The sequence below is a fragment of the Mustelus asterias genome, chromosome 16 (assembly GCF_964213995.1).
Source record: "Mustelus asterias chromosome 16, sMusAst1.hap1.1, whole genome shotgun sequence".
Classification (NCBI taxonomy): Eukaryota; Metazoa; Chordata; class Chondrichthyes; order Carcharhiniformes; family Triakidae; genus Mustelus; species Mustelus asterias.
This window is the reverse complement of record NC_135816.1, coordinates 51,455,212-51,478,631: the sequence shown is the minus strand read 5'-3', so window position 1 is coordinate 51,478,631 and position 23,420 is coordinate 51,455,212. Positions and strand designations below refer to the sequence as shown.

The window sequence follows — 23,420 nt, the reverse complement described above, 5'->3', positions numbered from 1 at the left end:
AACATTGGCATAATTTGCTCGTATTGAGCTCAATCATCATCTTTTAGGGTTTAAATGCCTTTCTTATGCACTTGAAAACCCTGGGGTTAAAACTGAGAGGGTGATTGACAACATGAGAGAAAATTAGCAAACACCATGAAGAGCAATAAAGAAGGTTTTTTTATAGAAATATTAGTAGGAGGTAGGTAATTGGAGTAGATGAAAACACAATAAATGTTCAAGGAAAGAAGCTTGTTGCAGAGTCTCAGGTAATGGCAGAGATAACTAAATAAGTAGTCCGCCTCAAGTGAAGATTATCATTCAAAGAGCCGGTGCTAAGAAGCTATTAAGGCTTGTAATGGATAAATCACCAGGTTTATATCAAAGGATTCTGAAGGAAACTAGGGAAGGAATAGCAGAGCCTTTGACTATAATTCGTTTGAAAAATATTTATGTGTCAGAGAATTGCAAGGTGGAAAACGAGACACTGAGATAAGCCAAGTCCGTTAGCTTTACTTCAGTTATTCATAAACTACTGAAGTCAAGCACACAACAGAATTACCAAACAGGGATTTCTGGAAGATGAGTCATGCCAAATCGACCAAAAAGAACTCTTGGAAGAAATAACAGAGGACACATAAAAGAAATGAATGTGATTGATGGAGAATTAAAAAAAAACACATTTGATTCGGTATTATGTAAGAAATTTATGGAAAAGTAATAGCACATGAAATGTAAGTGGATGTGGTCAAGAAGGTAGAAAGATGACTGAATGGCAGAAAACAATCAAAGGTTTTCAGACTGAATATAAAAACATAAACAGGAGCAGGAGTAGATATTTTAGTCCTTCAAGCCCGCTCTACCATTCAGAAGTTTGTGGCTGCTTTTTTATTTCAACTCTACCTTTCCTCACAATCCCCATGTCCTTTGATTTCCTTTAGAGTCCAAAAATCTATTGATAGCAGTCTTGAATATGTTTAATGACTGAGTATCCAAAGGTCTCTGGGGTAGCGAACTCCAAAGACTCAGAAATAAAGTTCTCCTCATCTCAGTCCTAAATGGCCAACCCCTTACTTGTTGTATCCCCATTTTTGACCTGATGGCAAAGATTCATGCAGTTATTGCCCTGCAGAACCTCACCAGAGCAATTCATGTTGTGCGAGTGTATGTGTGTGCGCACGTGCGTGTGTGTGTTTGCGTGTGTCTGTGTGCACCAACCCTGACCCTATGGGCCAAATTTAGTCTCCCATCACTGAGCAAGCCCACGACAGGAGGACCTACTGGGAGGTGTGTGGGGCTTCAATTTCATGCTCACCTTCTGATTCCCACCTCAGCGGGTGACCCTCCATGTATGTAAAGTGATGTGGTGTTCACCATTTAAATTTCTGCTCCAAATACAATGTTCCCTTGGGTTGCTATTTGTGTCCAAGTATTTGACTTCCTGAAGGCTGTGGGAACCTCACCAGGTAAATCAATTTGTGAACCTTGGGAAAAGTCTGCCGTGGAGTTGGGAACTTTTGAAGGTAAGTTTAAAAACTCTTATCAATTTCAACTGTCATAACCATATGTAATTTGAAAAGTACATTATTATTGAAATGACTTGATGATGGAAGTCACAGCCATTACAATAACTGAATACAACTGAATATACAAACAAAATACAAGGACACTTAAATATTCTTGATGTCTATATGCAGTCACAACAAAATATGTTCTTGTTTATTGAAATTTCTATATAGTATCCAATAAGAGTTGATTAAAGAGCCTTTAAGAATAGTAATTTTACATGAGGGTTAGCGTTCTACAGGATTCATACCAGCATGGCTCAGAGAGAATGATATTTTCTCAAACTAATTTTTGGGTTGTATCCCCAGAACCTCACACAGAAGAATCACTGAGCAGTTAATAGCAGAAACACTTGACATGTGGGATAAGCATGTACTTACCCAGTATCCTTAGCTGATTGACCACTCCATGTAAGCTGAAGAACACCCACAGCGACTGAGTGGTGTCCACGCAGACCAGCATCCCTATGTTTATCCCATTAACACGATGATGGAGTTCACCATTAGGCAGGATGGTGAAACTGAAAATATCACCACTGTTGGGCACCGAAAAGCCTCTGTACACTACCCAGTATTCCTTACGATCAAGCAGGAAGTCTGGATCCGCTGGGAGTTCATTTGTTCGCAGAGTGCTGGGATCACATGATGTCACGCCAAAGAGCAGAGCACCATAATATGGTAACCCTAAATGCCCCACCTCCACATACAGGGTCTCCCCAGTGTGCAAAGGCCGATCAGAGAACACCAGGGTCCTAGTACTCTCCTGCCAGTTTGTGCATGCTCCCATTCTGTCCTGAGAAAGAGTGACATCTGGCCCTCGTATATGGTGAAAGTGAAGGTCGGTGTCCAGGAAAGATGGCAAGCCCCGTGAACGAAGCCGTCGGTTGGTACAGCATGGTAAATTATGATTGTCTGCTGCAAGGTTTTGAACTTCACCTAGATTTAGGTTTGTGATTTTTGCCACAACAACACTGTTCTCCAGTTCATTATTATTGAAGTTGGCATTGTCATGACTTGTCTGAGGAAGACAACTGTTCAGTCGTGCTGTGTTGAGCCGTGCTGAAGTTATGGTTTCTGCAAACATACTCTCTGTAATAGAAGCAGAGGGAAACCGTTACTGCTGTGACATCTTTGATCTTTCCACAGATATTACGATACCTGAGACATATGCAATATTCAGAAACATTAACGAAAGCTGAATTTGACCAAACTCCAGTAACTCTAATCAATTAGAACATACATATTTCAATGGTGTGGATCTGTCCCTCTACATTCTGTTCTGTTTGACTAGTTTCCTGTTTCCTCTCACCTTGAAACTAATTTAGATAGATATTCGTCAATAACTAGTACTGTGGCATCATCAGCTCAGAATTTAATCACTGCATGGAAAAGGTTCTCAACGCGTTTTTCCTGTTTTGATGGTATTTTTCCAAACTGAAATTTCTCCTCCCTGTTTCAAAACCAGTGAGTGGGACTGGGAATGGCTGGGAGCCTGCACAAATTTGCAGAACAATTAGGCAGAGAATGTTGCTGCGTTTCGTGCACCTGCTTGCTCTCACACAGCTATATTGTTTGCTAATCAAGGTGAACAATGAAATGGGAAATCAAGGAGTTTATGTTTATGCATGTTTAGGAAACCACATATAATATAGACCTCCTTCAATTGATCCTCCCAACTCACAATATCGAAAAACAAGCACCCACCCTTCGCCACAATGACATTTCCAATTCCTTCATGTTATTACTACCTAGTTCTCACAGCAATGGTGAGTGTAGAAGCTCAATGTGCGCAATAGCCTTGCCCAGTGGATAGCTTCATGAGATAGCCTACAATTACTGACACATAGAAGAATGTATTAATAAAGCTCGTCTATAATTAAATACAAAGATTAAACTCTGGTATTCAATACACTATGCCAGAATTAGATCTTCAAGGCTGAGAAGAGAAACGGACAGATACGAAAAGATCAGACTGGGTTCAAAAATACAATAGTAGCATATATGATATGGATGGTCCCTTGCATTGTTTAGATTGGAGATGTAGGGAGAATGTTGCATGGCTTCTGTGTCCTAGGTGGCAAGGTGACACAGTGGTTACCGCTGTTGTCTTACAGCTCCAAGGACCCGAGTTCGATTCCGGCTTCGGGTGACTGTCTGTGTGGAGTTTGCATGTTCTACCTGTGTCTGCATGGGTTTCTTCTGGGTGCTCCAGTTTCCTCCCACAGTCCAAAGATGTGCAGATTCGGTGGGTTTGGACATTGGTTAGGTGGATGGACCATGCCAAATTGCCCCTTAGTGTCCCAAAATGTGTCGGTTGGATGGGATTAGCCATGGTAAACACGTGGGATTACAAAGATAGGGCGGGGGCGAGGCCTGTGTAAAATACTCTGTCAGAGAGTCACTGCAGACTGTTGGGCCAAATGGTGCCCTCTGCACAGTAGGGATTCTACAATTCTATGAATCTTGTTGGACAGTCCTTATCCATATCACTGGAAGTCAGCCAGCAAAAACAAATGTTTTTAGATGTGTGAAGTTCTCCAGCAAGTGACACTAAAACAAGCTATTAACCTTGATGGAAACTCAGCCCCAAAACCATTCCAATGGTTATATAAAGGACCTTAAACTAAACTTTATTCACACATCCTTGGTGATTAAGGGTTTTCTTTGATTAGTGCTGCAAACCACGTTACTGAGTTACCATCGCTAATAATCAATTGTAGACTGTTCTGAAAAGGCTACTTAAGAACATAATTTAACTAAGAGTTTTTATGAGGAAATAGTTATTAGTTTTAGCATTACCATAATTTCAGTTGTCTATGAAAGCTTATCTGACAGGCGTGGGCGGACTGTAAAATCATGGTGTTTTTAGAGCACTCTTCACAGCTGTACTAAGAACTCCAAGCTTTGTTGCAGCAATCATACAGAATATATTACAACATGCTTGGTAGAATTGGAATTTGCAGCCTCAGTTGAGCTTCCTGTACCAAGCAATCAGTCCAAATTGAGCTGAATTGATGAAGCTGTCTGAAGAGTACACCAACAGCCTGCTTCACAGGCAGGCTTTGAATCATTCATTATACATGGGCCATCACTATTGTTCGTGTACTGAATGACTTAGACTAAAATGCCATATATGGCATTTCTATCAGGTATTAAATCCACGGGTTTAGCTCGATTCCTCATCTATTTCTGTTAACTAGAAATGCTGGGGGCTAAATTCGGCAGCTCAAGAAAACAGTCACAATGCACAACCTGCATACGTTCATTAATAGGTATTTATTCATATGCATAAATGGGCCTTTGGCTGAATGGCAGGATGTGACGAGTGGGGTGCTGCAGTGGTCTGGGCTGGCACCTCAATGTTTTACAATTTACATCAAGGATTTAGATGGGGGAAGCAAAAGGCATGGTGGGTAAACTTGCAGATGACAAAGATAAGTCAGAAAGTGTATTGTGAAGAAGACACAAGGAGGCTGCAGATGGATATAAAAAGGTTGAGTAAGTCTGGGCAAAAGTCTGGGACATGGAGTATAATGTGGGAAAATGTGAAGTTGTTCGCTTTGGCGGGAATAATAAAAAAATAAATGGAGAACGGCTGCAGAAGTCGGAGGTGCAGAGGAATCTAGGTGTTCTCACGCATTAATCACAAATAGCTAGTGTACAGGCACAACAAGTAATTAAGAAGGCTAATGGAATGCTATCCTTTATTATGAGCAGACCAGCAGAGTATTCGTAACCATAAAAGTTGACCCTGTCCTTATCTCCACCTCTCCTTCCCACATCCTTCATTCTGCACACAGTTTTGATTTGTGAGCTGCAGATGATGTAAACATGTACCTCTTGCACTCTCTCCATCTTCCCTCCCCACTCTCCCCCCTCCACAAACTTACCCTTGAGCTTTTCTCCTTTCAGATACCCATGAAATGCAATTTGGTGCGGCAGGAACAGAGAGACAGTGATGCTGAAGACGCACCATCATCATTTGATTTAACATTCATAGCCAACAACCCAGTCACTGACAATGGCCATAATTTAGAGAATAGCATAGAGATGGGATCCGCATGTGGTAAGACAGTGGGCATGAGTCATTTGCAGCCAGGCTAAGAGGCAAGAGTATCTGTGGTGCCAGGTCCCTGGAGGGAAACGTCACACAGAGGTTCGACTGCACAGTACTTGGGTGAGAACCTTGATTGCACAGCCGAGAGAAAACGCTATTGGATATGCACAACATAGTGCTTGGTGCATTACTGTTCCTGCTGGGGGGATGGGGGGGCGGTGGGGTGGGGGGGTGGGTCTATCAGGGCGATATCCCGGAGGTTGGGGGGGGAGGGGGGGGTGGCGTGAATCACACTTTGCCTTTTTTTTGCACTAAGTGGCATAAGACCAAGTCTGAAAGCTAATTGAAAAAATGGGTGCAATTCTCTCCTGTTTTCAGGCTTGTTTGGCACTTGGAATTTTTTTAAGTTCACCCCCCACTCCCCCGCCCCCAAGATTTAATAGCTCCCTGACCATTTAAAAAGAACTGATTTTCTATTCCGATTATAGTAAATAACCTCAGATTTTCCCACACTATAGTCCATCTAGGGCGGCACGGTAGCACAGTGGTTAGCACTGCTGCTTCACAGCTCCAGGGTCCCGGGTTCGATTCCCGGCTCGGGTCACTGTCTGTGTGGAGTTTGCACATTCTCCTCGTGTCTGCGTGGGTTTCCTCCGGGTGCTCCGGTTTCCTCCCACAGTCCAAAGATGTGCGGGTTAGGTTGATTGGCCAGGTTAAAAATTGCCCCTTAGCGTCCTGGGATGTGTAGGTTAGAGGGATTAGCGGGTAAATATGTGGGGGTAGGGCCTGGGTGGGATTGTGGTCGGTGCAGACTCGATGGGCCGAATGGCCTCCTTCTGCACTGTAGGGTTTCTATGATTCTATGATTCTATGATCTGCCAACTTCTTGCCCAATCACTTAAACCGGAAGGAGGTCTCGTGGCACAGTGGTAGCTTCCCAAAGCTCCAGGCTCAAGTCTAATGCCAGGAATTGTTGGCCATGGAAAGGAGTATTCATATCATGGTTCAATGGGCTAATCATCAGCTCGAGAATCCTTCCACCACTTCCCCACTATTCCCCAAAGGGAAGAAAGTGTGTGCGAAGACCTACTTAAAAAAAAAATTAACCTGGCAAAATCCTCAGTAAACTGCTCATGTCCTCCTCACAGCTTACTCTCACATCTAGCTTTATTTCATCAACAAACTTGGAAGATTACATTTGGTTCCTTCATCTAAATCATTAGTATTGATTGTAAATTGCTGAGTCTCCAGCATTTATCCTCACAGCACCACATTAGCCCGAGCCTACAGATCTGAAAATGACTAATTTATTTCGACTGTTTCCTATCCTTTAGGGAAGGAAATCTGCCACACTTTCCTTGTCTGGCCTACATGTGACTCCAGACCCACAGCAATGTAGTTGACACTTAACTGCCCTCTGAAATGGCTGAGCAAGCCACGCAGTTCAAAGACAATCAGGCAACGAATGCTGGCCTAACCAATAACTCCTACATCCCACAAAAAAATTAAAACAATTCCTCTGCCCCGTGGTAATATATTAACCCCAACAGCATGAGCCCTTTTCTTGTGCAACAACTTTATTGAATCCTTTTGCAAATAATACTACTTCCACTGGTTCCTGGGATGACTCTACTTACATCCTCAAACTAACTCTAATAGATTTGTCAAACATGATTTTATTTGATAAATCTACGTTGAATCTGTCTAATCATATTATGATTTTCCAAGTTCGGTGTTACCACTCACTAATGGATCCCAGCATTTTACTGATGACTGACTTCAGGGTAACTCACCTGCCATTCCCCATTTTCGTTTTCCCTGTTTAGTGTAACTACATTTGTTACCTTCAAATTCACTGGGATTGTTCCAGAATCCATGGAATTTTGGAAGCTCACAATCTGCAATCCTAGCAAAACCGAGGGCACACTCTGCCTGCTTCTGTCTGGACATGTAGTTAACTCAGTGTCTTCTCGTACACAACCATGAATGGCAAACTGCAAAATACCTCCAGCCTGGAAGGAGTCAAATACATAAATGCTCATCATCATCATCACAACCACTGACAATGCGGTCCTTTTCCTGATCTGAGGTTGCAGTGTGACTGCAGTGGGTGCTGGATTTCAGTGAGAACATACTGACACACGGATGTCACACACATGCTGAGATTCATGTAGGGGGATGGTTCCAAGAGCATCCTCGGAAGATATGGAGCCATTCTCCGGCAACTTGCGTTGATTTCTGAGATCTTTGCTCATTCTCCAAATCATTTAATATTCCAAGCAGAATGCCTGCTACTGTACCCATGCGAATGAACATACATCCAAACGAACATACAACTTAGTAACAGGAAGCTATTTGGTCCATTGAGCCTGCTCTACCATTCGATAAGATCATGGTGGTCTGATTTAGCATCTACTTTCCTTTCTATCCCTAAACCTTTTGAGTCCCTTGTCTGTCAAAAATCTATCCAACTCAGCTTTAAAAGTATTCAAGGATGCAGCCTTAAAAAATATTCAATGACACAGCCTCTATTGTTCTCTGGATAAGAGAATCCACAGATGAATGAAACTAAGAGAAAAAAATTCTCCTCATCTTCGTCTTAAATGGGAGCCCCCATATTTTTAAACTGTAATCCCTAGTTCTAGTCTCTCCCGTAAGGGGAAATATCCTTTCAGCATCCGCCTGTCAAGTCCCTTCAGAATTTTCCATGTTTCAATAAAATTGCCTTTGATTCTTCTAAACGCCAGTGGATACAGGTCCAACCTGTCTAACCTATCCTCTTAAGATAACATCGTCATCCCCAGCAATCAGTCGAGTGGTCCTTCTCTGCACTGCTTCTAATGCAATTAGATCCTTTCGAAAACAAGGAGACTAAAACTGCACACAATACTCCAGATGTGGTCTCACCAACATCCTGTAGAAAGAGAACAAAGATTCCCTACTTCTATACTGCACTTCCCTAAACAACAACATCCCATTTGCCTTCCTAATCACTTGCTGTACCTGCAAACAAACTTTATGTGATTAGGTGCACAGAACAAATGGTTTGTGCAGAATTCTTGAAGTCAGGGCAAACGTCAGACCCTTCTGGCTCCTCGTGCCGACGGGATCTTCTGGTCCCGCTGATGTCGCACCCCCGCTGTGGGTTTCCCAGGGGCGTGAGGTAGAATCAATGGGAAATCTCATTGACAGTGGCTGGACCAGAGACCACGATGTGCTGCCTCTCGCCACGGGAAACACGCTGAGGGGAGGCCAGAGAATCCCACTCAAAGCCATTCAGCATGTGCCCCACCACTCCCTGCAGACTACAGAGCGCACCAAACACTAGAATCATAGCAACAGCAGAATAAATCAACCAGCAACTAAAATTAAACTGGTTACACAATCCCTTTAAAGGGCAGTGGTAGGGGTCCTTCCTACTGCTGAATGGGTGTTCAGCAATTTATTTTAAAAATAGCATTAATTGAAGTATTAAGCTTCAAAATAGCAGTTTTTGCTTCAGATTAGAGTGCAATATCATGATCTGCCTACTCTGCATACTTCCAGTGGGTGTTTATTATGAGCCTGCAATTTGTGTAGAATTATGCAAGTGCCTCAGACACCACTTTTAAACTCAAATGTCGCCCATAGTGCACCAATCACACCTCACGGGCTTCTGAAAGTTATCACTGAATCCTTAGAACTGATTTGTTTTCACTGTTGCGCTTGAAACTGTGTTAACTTTTAACTGTCCCTTGGTTATCTGATTTCATTTTACAATGGATAGTCATAGATGCATTCAGCAATGACTGGGAAGTCCCCTCCAGTAAAATAACACTGAATCAGAAAAAGCCACAAATGCAAACAACCAATTGTCATCTTAATTTGTCCCCAAGGAGACTACATGCTGATGCCCGGACATGCAGATACATTGGGAATGAAGTGCTATTTTGATTCCAGATGTTTCCTCCACCTCATGAAGTGGGGAAAGGGAGGACTTTTTCCTGTATTTTCCTCAACTGCAAATCAGTTTTCTTTCCTCTTGTTTTGAACAGTGCAAAATATGTACCGGCCATATGGATTTGTGAAGGGATTTGTTTTTGCATTAAATAAAGCAACTTCCCCTCGAAACTCCATTGTGGCAGCTAATGTTTCATTTCAGAATCAAGTCACATTATGTTAACAGATGACACGTGTGTTGCTGTGCTGGCCACAGTTTGAGGCAGGGCCACCAATAGCAAACTGCCATAAGACCATAAGACATAGGAGCGGAAGTAAGGCCATTCGGCCCATCGAGTCCACTCCACCATTCAATCATGGTTGATTTCCATGAGCTACTGCACCTTAAAACTATCTGAAAAGATTCATCAATTCAATTATACACAGATCTTCTGACATTTCAACACAGACAGGCGGTGCTTACGTATTTCAACTATAGGTCCTGTTTCTCACATGGCAATGAATAGTGAATAGAATGGAATGTGAGAAGCACCGAGTGGTTCTTGTGGGTTACAAGACAGTCTGCAGCCTCTGAATCTAATCAGTGATCAGGTCTGAATGCATGTCACTGGGGAGTTTACCAGGTTAAGAATACTATGATTAAAGCACAAAGATTACAGGCTGCAGTGTCCAATTAACCATCTATCTGGCCTCATGCACCTTATCTTTATTTTTCCTCCACTTAGTTAGGGAACCGCTCATCCAGACATTTCCTTCAATCAAACTCAAACAAATTAGCAATCTACACGTGTCTCTGCTCTGTATTTGCCAATGATTTGGTTATGTATAGAGGCATTATCTGTATTCATTTTGTTGTCCCACAGAGGTAAATTAGTTCCTAATTTATGTAAAGGAGAGGATTTACCTACTGATCTAATATCCCTATGGCAAATAAGGGTAGTTGTCGCATGAAATTTGAACCTTACCTAAACTGCACACTTAAAATTGGGAACAATTTAAAATTAAACAGGCTCCTCTTGAAATGTTGTTGCAGGAACTGTGTTTCACGAACCTACGAAATAGGAGTAGAGGTCGGCCATTCAGCCCTTCGAGCCTACTCCACCATTCAATAAGATCATGGCTGATCTGTTTGTGTTGAGTTCCACATTCCCCATCTACCCCTACATAATCTTTGATGTTCATGCCGAACATGAATCTATCTACCTCCACCTTAAAAATATTCAGTGATCCCCATTTCTACCACCTTCTGAGGCAGGTAGTTCCAATGTTGCAGAAACCTCAGAGAAAAAAATTCTCCTCAGCAGTCCAGCCACGAGACCCCCATCCTGGGGGAGAGTGGCGAAGTCAACCCCTTTCTCCCAGCCTGAGCCCACCCAACCTCCAGGGCCCTTGAGTTTAGTTTATTTATTAGTCACAGGTAGGCTTAGATTAACACTGCAATGAAGTTACTGTGAAAATCCCCTAGTTGCCACACTCCGGCGCCTGTTTGGGTACACTGAGGGAGAATCTAGCATGGTCAACGCTCCTAACCAGCACATCTTTCGGACTGTGGGAGGAAACCGGAGCACCCGGAGGAACCCACGTAGACATGGGGAGAACGTGCAGACTCTGCACAGACAGTGACCCAAGCCGGGAATCAAACCCATGTTCCTGGCGCTGTGAGGCAGCAGTGCTAACCACTGTGCCACTGTGACACCCTAAGGGATCCTTCCTCTGCAGCCTGGCACTGGCAGAGGGGCAAATAGCCACTGGACCTACCTCTTTGACCACCCCACCCCCGGCAGGGCCCAAGGCACCAGGCTCGGGTGTCAGTGCCAGGATGCCAGGGGGCAGTGCACCGTTGGCACTGCCAAGGCGCGTCGCCTGAAGGGGAGCCTAAGTGAGGGGAAGGATGCCTCACATTGCTGAGGGGTTGGTGGTGCTTCCTGGACCTTCGGGGTCCAACACACAAGGACCTGTACAAAAGCCCACCCAATTTAGATCCCGCTGGGGAGGTGGGTGAATGGTGGGAGGGAATTGAATCAGTCTTCATGCCTGCTAATAATATATAAAGTAGTGAATTTGAATATTTATCAGATTCCTGCCCGCTATGGGTGGGAACCCGATCGGGGCCGGTGGGGTGGGAGCATCATGACAGGTTTGGCAAACAGCACAAAACCCATTTTCTGCTTGACGCCTGATTCGCCAATCCATTGCAGAGGCATTGCAGAGGTTAGCGGGGCTGGAGAATTCCCACGCCCCCCCACACCCGTCATCTCTGTCCTGAAAGGATCACTCCTATTTTTAAAGTAGTGCCTCCTAGTTCTGGACTCACCCTCAAGAGGAAATATCCTTTCCACGTCAACACCATTCAGGATCTTATTTACTTCAATTAAGACATCCCTCACTCTTCTAAACTCCAGTGTAAAAAAAGCCCTAACCTAATCTCATAAGAGAGCCCCCGCTCATTCCAGGTATCAATCCAGCAAACATCCTCTGAGCCACCTCCAGCGCATTTACATCCTTCTTTAAATAAGGAGACCAAAATTGCAGCAGAATTCGAGATGTGGTCTTGCCAATGCCCTGTATAACTGAAGCATGATGTGGAGATGCCGGCGTTGGACTGGAGTGAACACAGTAAGAAGTCTCACAACACCAGGTTAAAGTCCAACAGGTTTATTTGGTAGCAAATACCAATAAACCTGTTGGACTTTAACCTGGTGTTGTGAGACTTCTAACTGAAGCATAACATCTTTTTATTTCATGTTTAATACCTCTTGTGATCTTAGAGGATGTTCCGACATCCAAAACAAATCCCCAGTTTGCAGGCACATCACTCTTATGGTTTGACTGTTGGCGAACTACTCTTGGGATTAAAATTCTGTAATAATTTAATCGCTAACTTGCAACATGTACATAACTTGCAACATGCACTGCTGAGCTGTACAGCGTCCAGTGTGGAGTGAGTAGGTACCCATTTTGATACTTATATTCTCTAAAATTCCAACTGCAAGTGAGAAGGAAAAATCAAGCAAGGTTTTTTGAGTGGATAAAAATGAGCCACAGCAATTAAACTTTTCTGGTACATTATCTTTCATGGCTTTCATAAAATGTCACAAAATAATTGCCATTTTTTGCCAGCTAAACAAAGGATATTTTCCGACAGCAATTATAAAAAGTGATGTCAGTTGCTGTGATTATCTGATTGCATTTGATATATGTTTCACTCTCGGCAAAAAAAAACTTCAATTTATTTCAAAATCAATAGTTTGAGAAATGCTCAGTTCTTTTGAAGTATTCCTTCATTGTGAGTTGAATTCAGCTTCAGTTGAGCACACAAAGTGGCTTCATTGTTTCGCAACCATCAACAGTAGCCCCGGCTGCTTTTTCTTTGATAGGCCCCGTCCCTTCCTTGGCTGTACCTCAAGTGTTATTCAGGAGGCAAATCTTTTGGCCAGGCACTGATAAATTTGGAGGAAGGAGCAGGGTTTCCTATTGAAAGCATGCAGATTTGGGCAGGAGCATAGTGGCATGATAAAAATTGACATCCTCGGCATGGCAGTAGAATTCTGAATGATAAATCATTCCAGATAACTGTCAATAGTGAGTGTACAAATTGGAATTTTACTGTTGAATAGCCTTCCGTCACCAAGCTAAATGAGGCCACTTAAATATATGGGCATGGTTACTCGAAGGCAATGTTAGTTGACAATCTGCCCTTAGAATCACATCCATCTCAGCTTTGAAGAGGCATAGACACATGATGAATCCATGCCAAACATTAGGATTTCGCATATTTGCTAATTTAATGGTCCCCAAGAAACACCAGCTTTTTCTCTGGGATTAAAGGTATCAGCATCAACTATTTAGACTTCTTGGAAGGTGAGACTGACGCATGGATACATCTACATGTTGCTCCAATGACACAACTGAAAATAAGTAACCTGGAGCAAATCCATAGCAAACAATGGTAACTATGACTACAAAAATCTGTTCTAGAGCTGTCCAGTCCTGGAAAGCCAGAAAAAGGGTGCAACTTCCAAAGTACCTTGTCTCCAGTATACCCATCACAAGAACATCTCATTGTGTTCTCAACTCTACCTTCTGCCGCTCTTTACACCCTTGTCTATCAAAAATCTAACTCAGCCTTGATAGGCTGATATTCAATGATCCAACATCCATTCTGGCAAAGAGAATTCCATAGACTAATAACCTTCTGAGCAAAAAAAAGTCCTCACCTCAGTCTTAAATGGGAGGCCTCTCATTTTGAAACTGTGTTTAACCTTAGTTCTAACCTCTTCCACAAGGGAAAACATTCCCTCAGCATCCACCCTGTCAAGTTTCCCTCAAGTTCTTACCTGTTTCAATAAGGTCACTTCTCATTCTTCTAATCTCTAATGGGTGTAAACCCAACTTGCTCAATTTTTCCTCATAAACTAACCCTTTCATCCAATGACTAAATCAAGGGAACTTTCTCTGAACAGCTTCTACTGCAATTATGTCCATTTTTAAGTAAGGAGACCAAACCCACACACAATACTCGATGCACTCTCACCCTTGCCCTGTACAACCGTAACAACACTTAGCTACTTTTATACTTTTTTCTGATTCATGTCCCAGTACACCCAGATCCCTCTGTACCTCAGATTCTGCAGTCTCACTTAAACTATCCAAATCCCTTCAAAGACTCTTCATGGCTTCTTCCTACCTATCTTTGTATCATCAGCAAATTTAGCTGATGATACAACATTTAGTCCCTTCATCCAAGACATTGATACAAATTGTACATAGTTGAGGCCCCTGCACTGATTCCTGTGGCACTCCACAGTATGCCAATTTAAAAATGACCCATTTATCTATACTCTCTGCTTCCTGTTTTCAAATCCTCTATCCATGTTAACATGTTACTGCCACGCCACAAGCTCTTATTTTGTGAAGTAACATTTCATGTGGCATCTTATTGAATACATCTTGGAAATCCAAATACACCACATCTCCATGTTCCACTTTATTCACCTTGCTTGTTACTTCTTCAAAGATCTCCAACAAGTTAGTCAAATGCAATTTCCCTTTCACAAAACCATGTTGACTCTGCCTGATTGTATAACAATTTTCTAAATGTCCTGCTGTACCTCCTTAAATATAGATTCTTGCATTTTCCCTCTGACAGATGTTAAGCTACTTTTTGTCTCCCTCCTTTCTTGAATAGAGGTGTCACATTTACAATTATTCAATCCGCTGGGACTTTTCCATTATCGAGGAAATTTTGGAAGACCACAACCAATGCATCTCTGCAGTCACTTCTTTTAAGATCCTAGGATGCCAGGGCCTCTATATAAACTCCTTATGCATTTGTGGAAAGACGCAAACAATGCTGCTCATTACCAAGGAGTGTCCCCTCTACAGACTAAGTGGTGGGCTCATCACCTTAAACTCAGCAAATGAGGAGGCTATCACGTGACTTTATGGATTTACATTTTCTAAATGAATAAATATTCATTTATCGTGTTATCATTGCTTGACTGCTTCCACAACCCATCATTATCGTGATGGAGGGGTGGGACTGTAAGTTGCCAGTTTGATTGACAGCTCAAAAAGGTTATTAAGTGAGTAGCTGTCTTTAAAGTGGGGCTATGAATACAAATGTATTGACATTTGTAAAGTATTGAGTACTTGAAGGGATTTGAATATCTTGAATGGGCTTTTATCAACGAAAGTGTGTCTTCTTTGTAGAGTGAAGTCTACGTAGAGCTTCATTTCATCTCAGCATGATTCCTTGTGGTGGATACCGGATAAGGTGGTGTGGAGGTTATAAGGGAAAATAGTGGTTGGTGGGGTGCAATGGGTTGGCACAAAGTTGACACAGCAGCTACAAGAAGCCATGGGGATGGGGGGGGGGGGGGGGGGGGGGGGGAGGTGTCATGTGTTGCCATCAGTTGACACAGTAGTGGCATAGAAACCACCAGGTGCCAAGGGGAGTGGGTAGAGTGCATGGGTTAGCATGGAGAGTATGAGGGGTCATGGAGTGGGTGGGAGCATGAGTTGACATGGATGGGACTTAGGGAGTGGGTGGGGGTGAAGATGGTGTAAAGGGTAAGGGTTGAGGACCTACCTGCTTTTATTAAAACTGAAACAAAATCCCAGAGTAGCAAGGTGGGTATTTTAACCAATCCACCTCAGAATTCTGCAGCCCTTGAATTGTTTCGAGGAGCAGTGGTCCTGACTCCAACATGTACCCCTTGCAAACTGCCCCCTTGAACGTAAAGCTGGACATTCGGGGCTGTTTCTCCCAAAGGTAGGTGCACCAAGCCAGAAATTTCCCGATTCTGTGTAACCACCTTGGGATCAAATATTTGGGCCAAAATGCATGTTCAACACTTCTGCCATTTCCTTGTTTCCCAGTACTAATTTCCCAGCCGACCCTCTAAGGGACTTACACTCACTTTAGTTACTCTATTTCTTTTTAAATACTTGTAGAAACTCTTATTAACTGTTTTATATTTCTAGTTAGCTTTCTCTTGTACACTAATTTCTCCCTCATTTTTAGTAATTTTTTGCTGGTTTCTAAAACCTGCCAAATGTTTTAACTTACCATTAATCTACACATTAATGTTCACTTTTTGTTTCAATTTGATTCTATTCTTAACCTCCTTAGTTATCCATTGATGCTGTATCCTTCTCAAAGTCATTCTGAATGGAATATAATTTGATGAGAATATGAAACATCTCCTGAAATACTTTTCATGCTCCTCCACTGACCTACTTTTTAAGGTATTTTCTCCATTCATTGCAGCCAACTCTGTCTTCATTCTCATGTAATTGCTTTTAATTAAATTTAAGACAATAGTCTTAAACCCACACTTCACGGGGGCGATTCTCCCAAAGAAATCCTAAGTGCCGAATTAACGTGAAAATTGGAGTAACTTCCGCTGATTTTTTAGCATGACTTTCAGAATGAATCTCCCACACTCTGAGCACTGCAGAGTGCCCTAGCGTTATTCACCCTGAAAATCAGGGGCCTATTTCCGCTGGAGAGGCTGGCAGCATAGCGCCGAGCGGGCCATTTTGCATATGCCGATCTGTTAGAGCAGAGATTGGTGCATGCGCACTGGACCTGCACTGCCGCTGCCCAATCGCTGGCCAGGTCAATTGCTGGCCAGCCCTGCGACCCCGCATCGCTGCCCTTCTGACCGCCCCCACCCCCTAATCGCTGGCCTCCTGGACCTCTCCGGACAAGCCCCGATGTCACCTCCTGCCCCTGGCCAGCCCTGATCTCGCCGATACCATCCCCCCCCCACCCCTGGCAGTCCTGAACCCCCCTGACCCTGGCAGTTCTGAAGCCCTCCCCCCGCCCCAGTCCCAACACCTCCCCCCCCCCGCCCCAGTCCCAACACCTCCCCCCCCCAGCCCCGAGACCCCCAGCAGCCCCGACCACCCCCCCCCCCCCCCACCCCCCCCCCCCCCCCCCCCCGAACACGGATAGCCAGCCCCGATCTCTTCTTCCCTCCATCTGCCACCTATCCTCTGGCAGAGTGGCAGCAGGATCCTCCACTGATCGACCACTTTATAAGCCCCATCCCCATTAGGCACCACCCCCTTGGCACTGCCTGATGCCTGGTGCTAGAGCAGTGCTGCAGGGTGGGAGAATCGTTTCCCCCCCCCCCCCCGCATCTACAAACTGAATGTGAAATTCTATCATGTTATGATCACTGTTGCCTCGAGGCCTCTTTGGTATGAGGTCATTCATTAATCCTGTTTCATTGCACAATAGCGGTTCTAAAATAGTCTGCTCTCTGGCACTAGAATGCATTGCTCTGAGAAATAATCTAAATACACAGGGCGGGATTCTCCAGCCTCCCAGCTGTGTATTTCTCAATGGCGGGAGGTGGCACATCATTCATTGGTGGCAGGATTCTCTGGTCCCATCACTATCCATAGGATCTCCCATTGATTCCATCCCATGCCACTGGGAAACCCGCGGTGGGGATGTGCTAGCAAAGGGATCAAATAATCCTGCCGGCATGAACGACCGGGGAATTTAGACCACTTTGTAAACTTAGTTGTCCTGAATACACACCATGAATTCACGTTAGTCAGGCTTAAAAATGAAACTTCTATTTTCTAGGGGGACACATGAGGATTTTCTCACTGAGTAGTCCATAAGGGAGCAAGACCCTACTCAAGAATTCCTGTGCCAGCAGAAAAACTCATTTTTAATTAAATGTTAAAGATAATGGGTGTATCTTTCAAGTTCAACAGGGTTGTAATATAAGTAGCAGTGAATCAACTGATTTATACAAATTGAATGATTTTTTTTTCATTGATTTCAAAGGGAATGAAAACAGGGTGTGATATATAATGGATGGCCAATCCACTCCACCCAGTTGACACCTCTGCTGAAGTTGAATGTTCTGGTGATCTTAATGTAATCTTCAACAAAAACCACAAAAACATAATTTCCTCCAGACTTTCCTTCTTTCGAGTATAGGGGAAGCAACCCTATTGTGCATTTGTTTGGGTTTTGGTTGATGTGGACTGTTTGACATGGACACCTGATGACAGGAGCGGATGGCACAGTGGCACAGTGGTTAGCACTCCTGTCTCACAACTCTAGGGACCTGGGTTCGATTCCTGGTTTGGGTCACTGTCTGTGTGGAGTTTGCACATTCTCCCCAGGTCTGCGTGGATTTCCTCCCACAGTCCAAAGATGTGTGGGAGTGTGATTGGCCATGTTAAATTGGCCCTAATTTTGGGGGGATTATAAATATGTGGGGTTACAGAGATAGGGTGGATACGGTGCAGGCTTGATGGGCCGAATGGCCTCCTTTTATATTGTAGGGATTCAATTAGATGCTTGGTTCTCCACCATTGATATTGCTCAATTTTACGAAAACAACAGCTGGAATTCTCCAGTCTTTCACATCTTGCCGCCACTGCCAGTGATAACGGGGAATTTGGCGCTGAGCTAAATCTCTGTTCACTACACTGCGGTTTTGGTGAGCAATTTTGCAGCTGTAGTGAACAGAGATTCCCAGCTGCAGGCGAGGTCGGAGAATCTGGCCCAACATTTCAGCAAAACTGTATTTGGTAAATCATAGGGATATAAAATAGGGAATAAAGCATGTGTTTCTCTCATCATACACCAATTAGAAAATGGACGGCATTTTGGAAAAAGATATATCTATATCCTTCTGATCGAAATAGAAGTGCGGTTTTGGTGAGCAATATTGCAGCTGTTTTATTAGGGATTGACAAAATTGGTGTAGAAGAAATGCATAACATATTCAGGAATTATTTTCATCTTCCATTAATCTGTGTCCTCTCCTTCCTCACCTAATTGTGTTCATTAGGTCTTAATCTTAGGTGATGTAGCAATGAAAAATATGAGCCGGCACTGATCGGAGAATTTTTATCCCGTTAATTAAGAGGTTGCAAATTATAAGGGGAAAGGAGAACTGTCAGTTAAAGCTAACTAAGGAATGTATTTTGAGATATCTAATTAGGATGCACATTTCCCTTTCATACAGTCAAGTGTTGCATTGACCATTTTACGTTGTTTAAAAGTTTATTTATCAGTCACAAGTAGGCTGTGAAAATCCCCTAGTCGCCACACACCTGCACCTGTTGTGGTACACTGAGGGATAATTTAGCATGGCCAATGCAACTAACCAGCACGTCTTTCAGCCTGTGGCAGGAAACCGGAGCACCCGGAGGAAACCCACACAGTCAAGGGGAGAACTTATGGACTCCGCATAGACAGTGACCCAAGCCGGAATCGAACCCAGGTCCCTGAAGCTGTGAAGCAGCAGTGCTAAACACTGTGCCATCGTGCCACCACATCGTACTCATGGTTGAAGCTACTGAAAAGCCAAATTCCAGAGGGGACTCAATTTATGTTAGATCCACACTAGCATGCATTGCAGGAGTGACGCTGATACTTGCCGGATATTTTTTCTAAGTACTGTGCCTCAAAAAAATCTATGTTGCCCTTTTCGGTCACTTTTGTACAAGTTCACTTCTGAAATATCATGGCCATAAATTTCTCGTTCCGGATTTTCTGGTTTTGGGGTGAGCGCGGTTGGAAAATCCCACCCATGCTCCAGAAATGACATCTTACTCTTTTCGCATTGGCTCCAGGTCAAAAAGATATGCTGTAGTAAATGCAATGGTTGCTGCAATCATGATATGTTTGCAGTACAGATGTTATTATATGTAACACATACGATGGGATCAGTTAATGATGAAATCACTGCACATCTCAGTTTATACACACCTTTCAATCCCTATCGTTTTGTGAGGATGAAGTTGATAATGGCCCATCGAGCATTCGGCCCATTGAGTCTGCACCGACCACAATCCCACCTAGGCCCTATCTCCATAACCCCATGCATTTACTCTAGTTAGTCCCCCTGACACTAAGGGGCAATTTAGCATGGCCAATCCACCTAACCCACACATTTTTGGACTCAACACCTGTTTAATTTAAGCTAACATTTACATCACTCTGCTGTGCTTCTGTATTCAAACTTTTACATGGAGACAATAAGAAAACACATAATGTGCAGAAATTTTAGGCAACTTCCCCATCCACAAGGCAAAATGCAGGAGTGCTGCTCTTAAACTTATGAAAACCTAAAACTAACTGTTTTAATTGGTAAATTCTGAAGGGCAGAATTACGACATTAGAGAAACTGCAAATTTTCAAATGGATGGATGTGAGTTTTGAAATCTAAAATTATAAAGCAAATGCAGAAAATCTCCGTCCTCATTCGTGCTGGGATTCTGAGGTGCTGCTGAAAGTGAATGGTGTTTTGGCTGGAACGCAAATTCTCCATTCTCACTTTCAGTGGGCTGGATACAGATGAGATCGGAGAACGTCGTTGAAAGAATGAAAACACTTAAAGCACTGTGATAACCCTTCTAATGTTTTACTTGATAAAATGTCTGGTTTCATTCCTATGAAATGGGACACCATATGATCTCACAGATATTTACCCAGCCTCTGGACAAAAGCTTGGCCAGAAGTCTCAAATTTTGGTCAATTATTACTGACTTTTTTTTCACAAAATCATATTTAATTGGACGGTTACTGAAGGTTACACTATCTGTGGCAAATGATGCTTTGATTCTGTAGAAAAGAACACAGCCAACAAAATCAAATTGATTTTACTGATTGAAAATAGAGATTGTAGGCTCTTCCACAAAAATTGTCAATTCGTTCTAAGCCAAATGCATCAACATTTCCTTCTCTAGCTACCAGATTGTGGGTCATGCCTTATAAATTACAGACCTTGATCTCGCAGTGACAAATGTGGGTGGGCTTAAGTAATAGGCAATTCAGATTTGTTACGTTATGAGTATTTTAACAATTATCCTAGATAACTCAAACCACCTCTTCTATAGAATTATAGAGACTTTATTTCTACTGCTGGAATACTTACCAAGCATTTGGACCTCTTGGGTAATTCCATAAATGTCAATCAATGCCCAGAGTGGTCCTGAAACATTAATGCCACACTGGAAAAGAACAGGGTCTTCATCGTTCACATTGTAAAATACTCGTCCGTGTCTGTCCACCCAGAAAGCAAGGACATTGTCCTTCAGAGCGAATCTTTCAGGTAACGCCTTAGCCCAGTAACCAGGCCTGGTTACCAAGTCGGGGCATGCATACTTTGGGATGTCTGCAGAGCTCATCAGCGAGGGATCGTGACTTGTAAAACCAAACCGTAAAGCACCACTCCAACCATGAAGTACCACTGATAATCGTAATCGCACTTTTTCGTATAGATGAACCGGACGATTGCTGAACGTAACACCGTTACAGAAACTGTTTTTCCGGGTGGCTTTTCTGAAATGCGAGTCCAGGCGGACATTTTTGCCTTTGGCCTGTGAATGAAACCGAGGAGGCTCAGCGATGTTTGGATGCGCTCTCCGTTCATGACCGCTCGGTGGAACTGTGTAATACTGTCGAGCAGATCCAGAGCGAGCCTGGTGAGTTGCATCTGTAAGGTTAAAATTAAATGGCATTAGAGAGGCTGTCAGATTTTACTTCAACATTATTAGTCTATTTCTTCCTGCAAGTAAACCGTTTATCAATAATAATTCTATAAAACTGAACATTATAACTAGTTTTACATTAGTGTCACATTACGCAGGTATAGGTTTCATTATTGCGAGGTGCTTATTTGTTTCCTATTCCTTTTTCCCATTTTATTCAAACTCCAAAATACCAGCACACATCTTTTCCCAGCAGAATTGCAGGATGAACTACGTCACTAACCCCTCAATGAATATCAGCGCCATTCTGCAACCACCCTGCATGTACTGTCATTCTAAGATGTGGACAATACCAGTTTCCATTAACTAAAATGGTTCCTCCTTTAAGCTGGTCTGTTGGCATGGCTAATAACTGGCGTGCTTGCCCAACACAGGCAGTGCGTTCCTCTTAATATTTAATAGTTACAGCACTCAAGCTCACACCCTCTTGATTAATCGTCAGACACCAGAGCTGCAAGCTCATCTTACTGAACAGCACTGTTTAGTAAGAAGTACTCTCTTTGTCAAACGCCTCATGCAGATTGTTCTTGGCTCAGAAAGAAGAGATTTCTATCTACTGCGACTACTGCAGTGGACAAGTTAACAATACAAACAAATGAAGCCCGCACTTGGAAATGTCAAGGCATCAACCACCTGGACAGCTTGAGCACTGGAACACTAGATGCTTTCATTATGAAAAATTCTTGCATCAATCACATCTCTGCTGATAAAAGGTGTAACCATTTTTTTTACATAGTTAACAGTCACAGTGAAAATCATATCCAATTATTTATTTATGTCCTTTCTGTATTGTATATCAGGATACTTTGCAAAGTTTATTTATTAGTGTCACAAGTAGGCTTATGTAATACTGCAATGAAGTCACTATGAAAATCCTCCAGTCGCCACACTCTGGCGTTCGGGTACACTGAGGGAGAAGCTCCATTTTGAAACTCCATTTTGTTTACACATTCACATACGTTTGTGACTTGTGCGGCTGTTCACAGGTGTATCTTCAGAATTATTAAAAGTACGAACTATAAGGATTTTAAAAAATAGGCTACTATCATAATATCCTCATTGCTGATTGATCACTATGCCTCGAAAGTTCTCCTATCCTTGTTACCGGTGCTTTTTAAGGATTACCACTGTCATCCAGAATTAGAAAACAGAGAATAACTCTGAAAGAAAATGATTGAGATCATCAGGGGAATAGAGTTCATTGCTGTAAGGGTGATTTTGAACATACCATAGCTTACAGAAAAAAGAAAAAAGAAATCAATGCGTAAAGCCAGCTAAGAAAATGGAATAGGATGGCTAATCCTAATCTGAGCAAATGTTAGCATCTTCCTCCAAAACTACTTTGCATAATCAATGCTAATTTAGACAACCTGTTCATGAAAAAGAAAGTTTAAAGCTTATTTATTAGTCACAAGTAGGCTTACATTAACACTGCAATTAAGTTACTGTGAAAATCCCCTCGTCGCCACACTCCGGTGCCTGTGCAGGTACATGAGGGAGAATCTAGCATGGCCAATACACCTAACCAGCGCATCTTTGGACTGTGGGAGGAAACCGGAGCACCCGGAGGAAATCCACGCAGACACAGGGAGTACATGCAGACTCCGCATAGACAGTGACCAAGCTGGGAATTGAAGCTGGGTCCCTGTGAGGCAGCAGTGCTAATCACTGTGCCACCGTGCCGCCCCGATTTCTGATTATGGAGGAGGATGGGGAGGAGCACAGGATTGAGCATTTTAGAACTGATTTCTAAAATATAAGACAGCAGCCAGATGCATGTTGTAAATCAAATGTATCAACCGTCACAGCAATTTCTTATTAGTTTCAATCTCCCTTCATCTAAC

At 43.0% G+C, this 23,420-nt stretch overlaps 1 protein-coding gene across 1 annotated transcript in view; it reads right to left on the bottom strand.

Moving 5' to 3' along the window:
* neurl1b (neuralized E3 ubiquitin protein ligase 1B) overlaps positions 1-23,420 on the bottom strand; it is a 67,551-nt gene that overhangs the window by 17,980 nt on the left and 26,151 nt on the right. Inside the window, exons 2-3 of the mRNA XM_078231112.1 lie at positions 20,961-21,521; positions 1,926-2,633 (exon numbers count right to left, since the gene is read on the bottom strand). Of these exons, the coding sequence (XP_078087238.1) occupies positions 1,926-2,633; positions 20,961-21,521 (1,269 nt within the window). The remainder of the gene's footprint in view (positions 1-1,925; positions 2,634-20,960; positions 21,522-23,420) is intronic.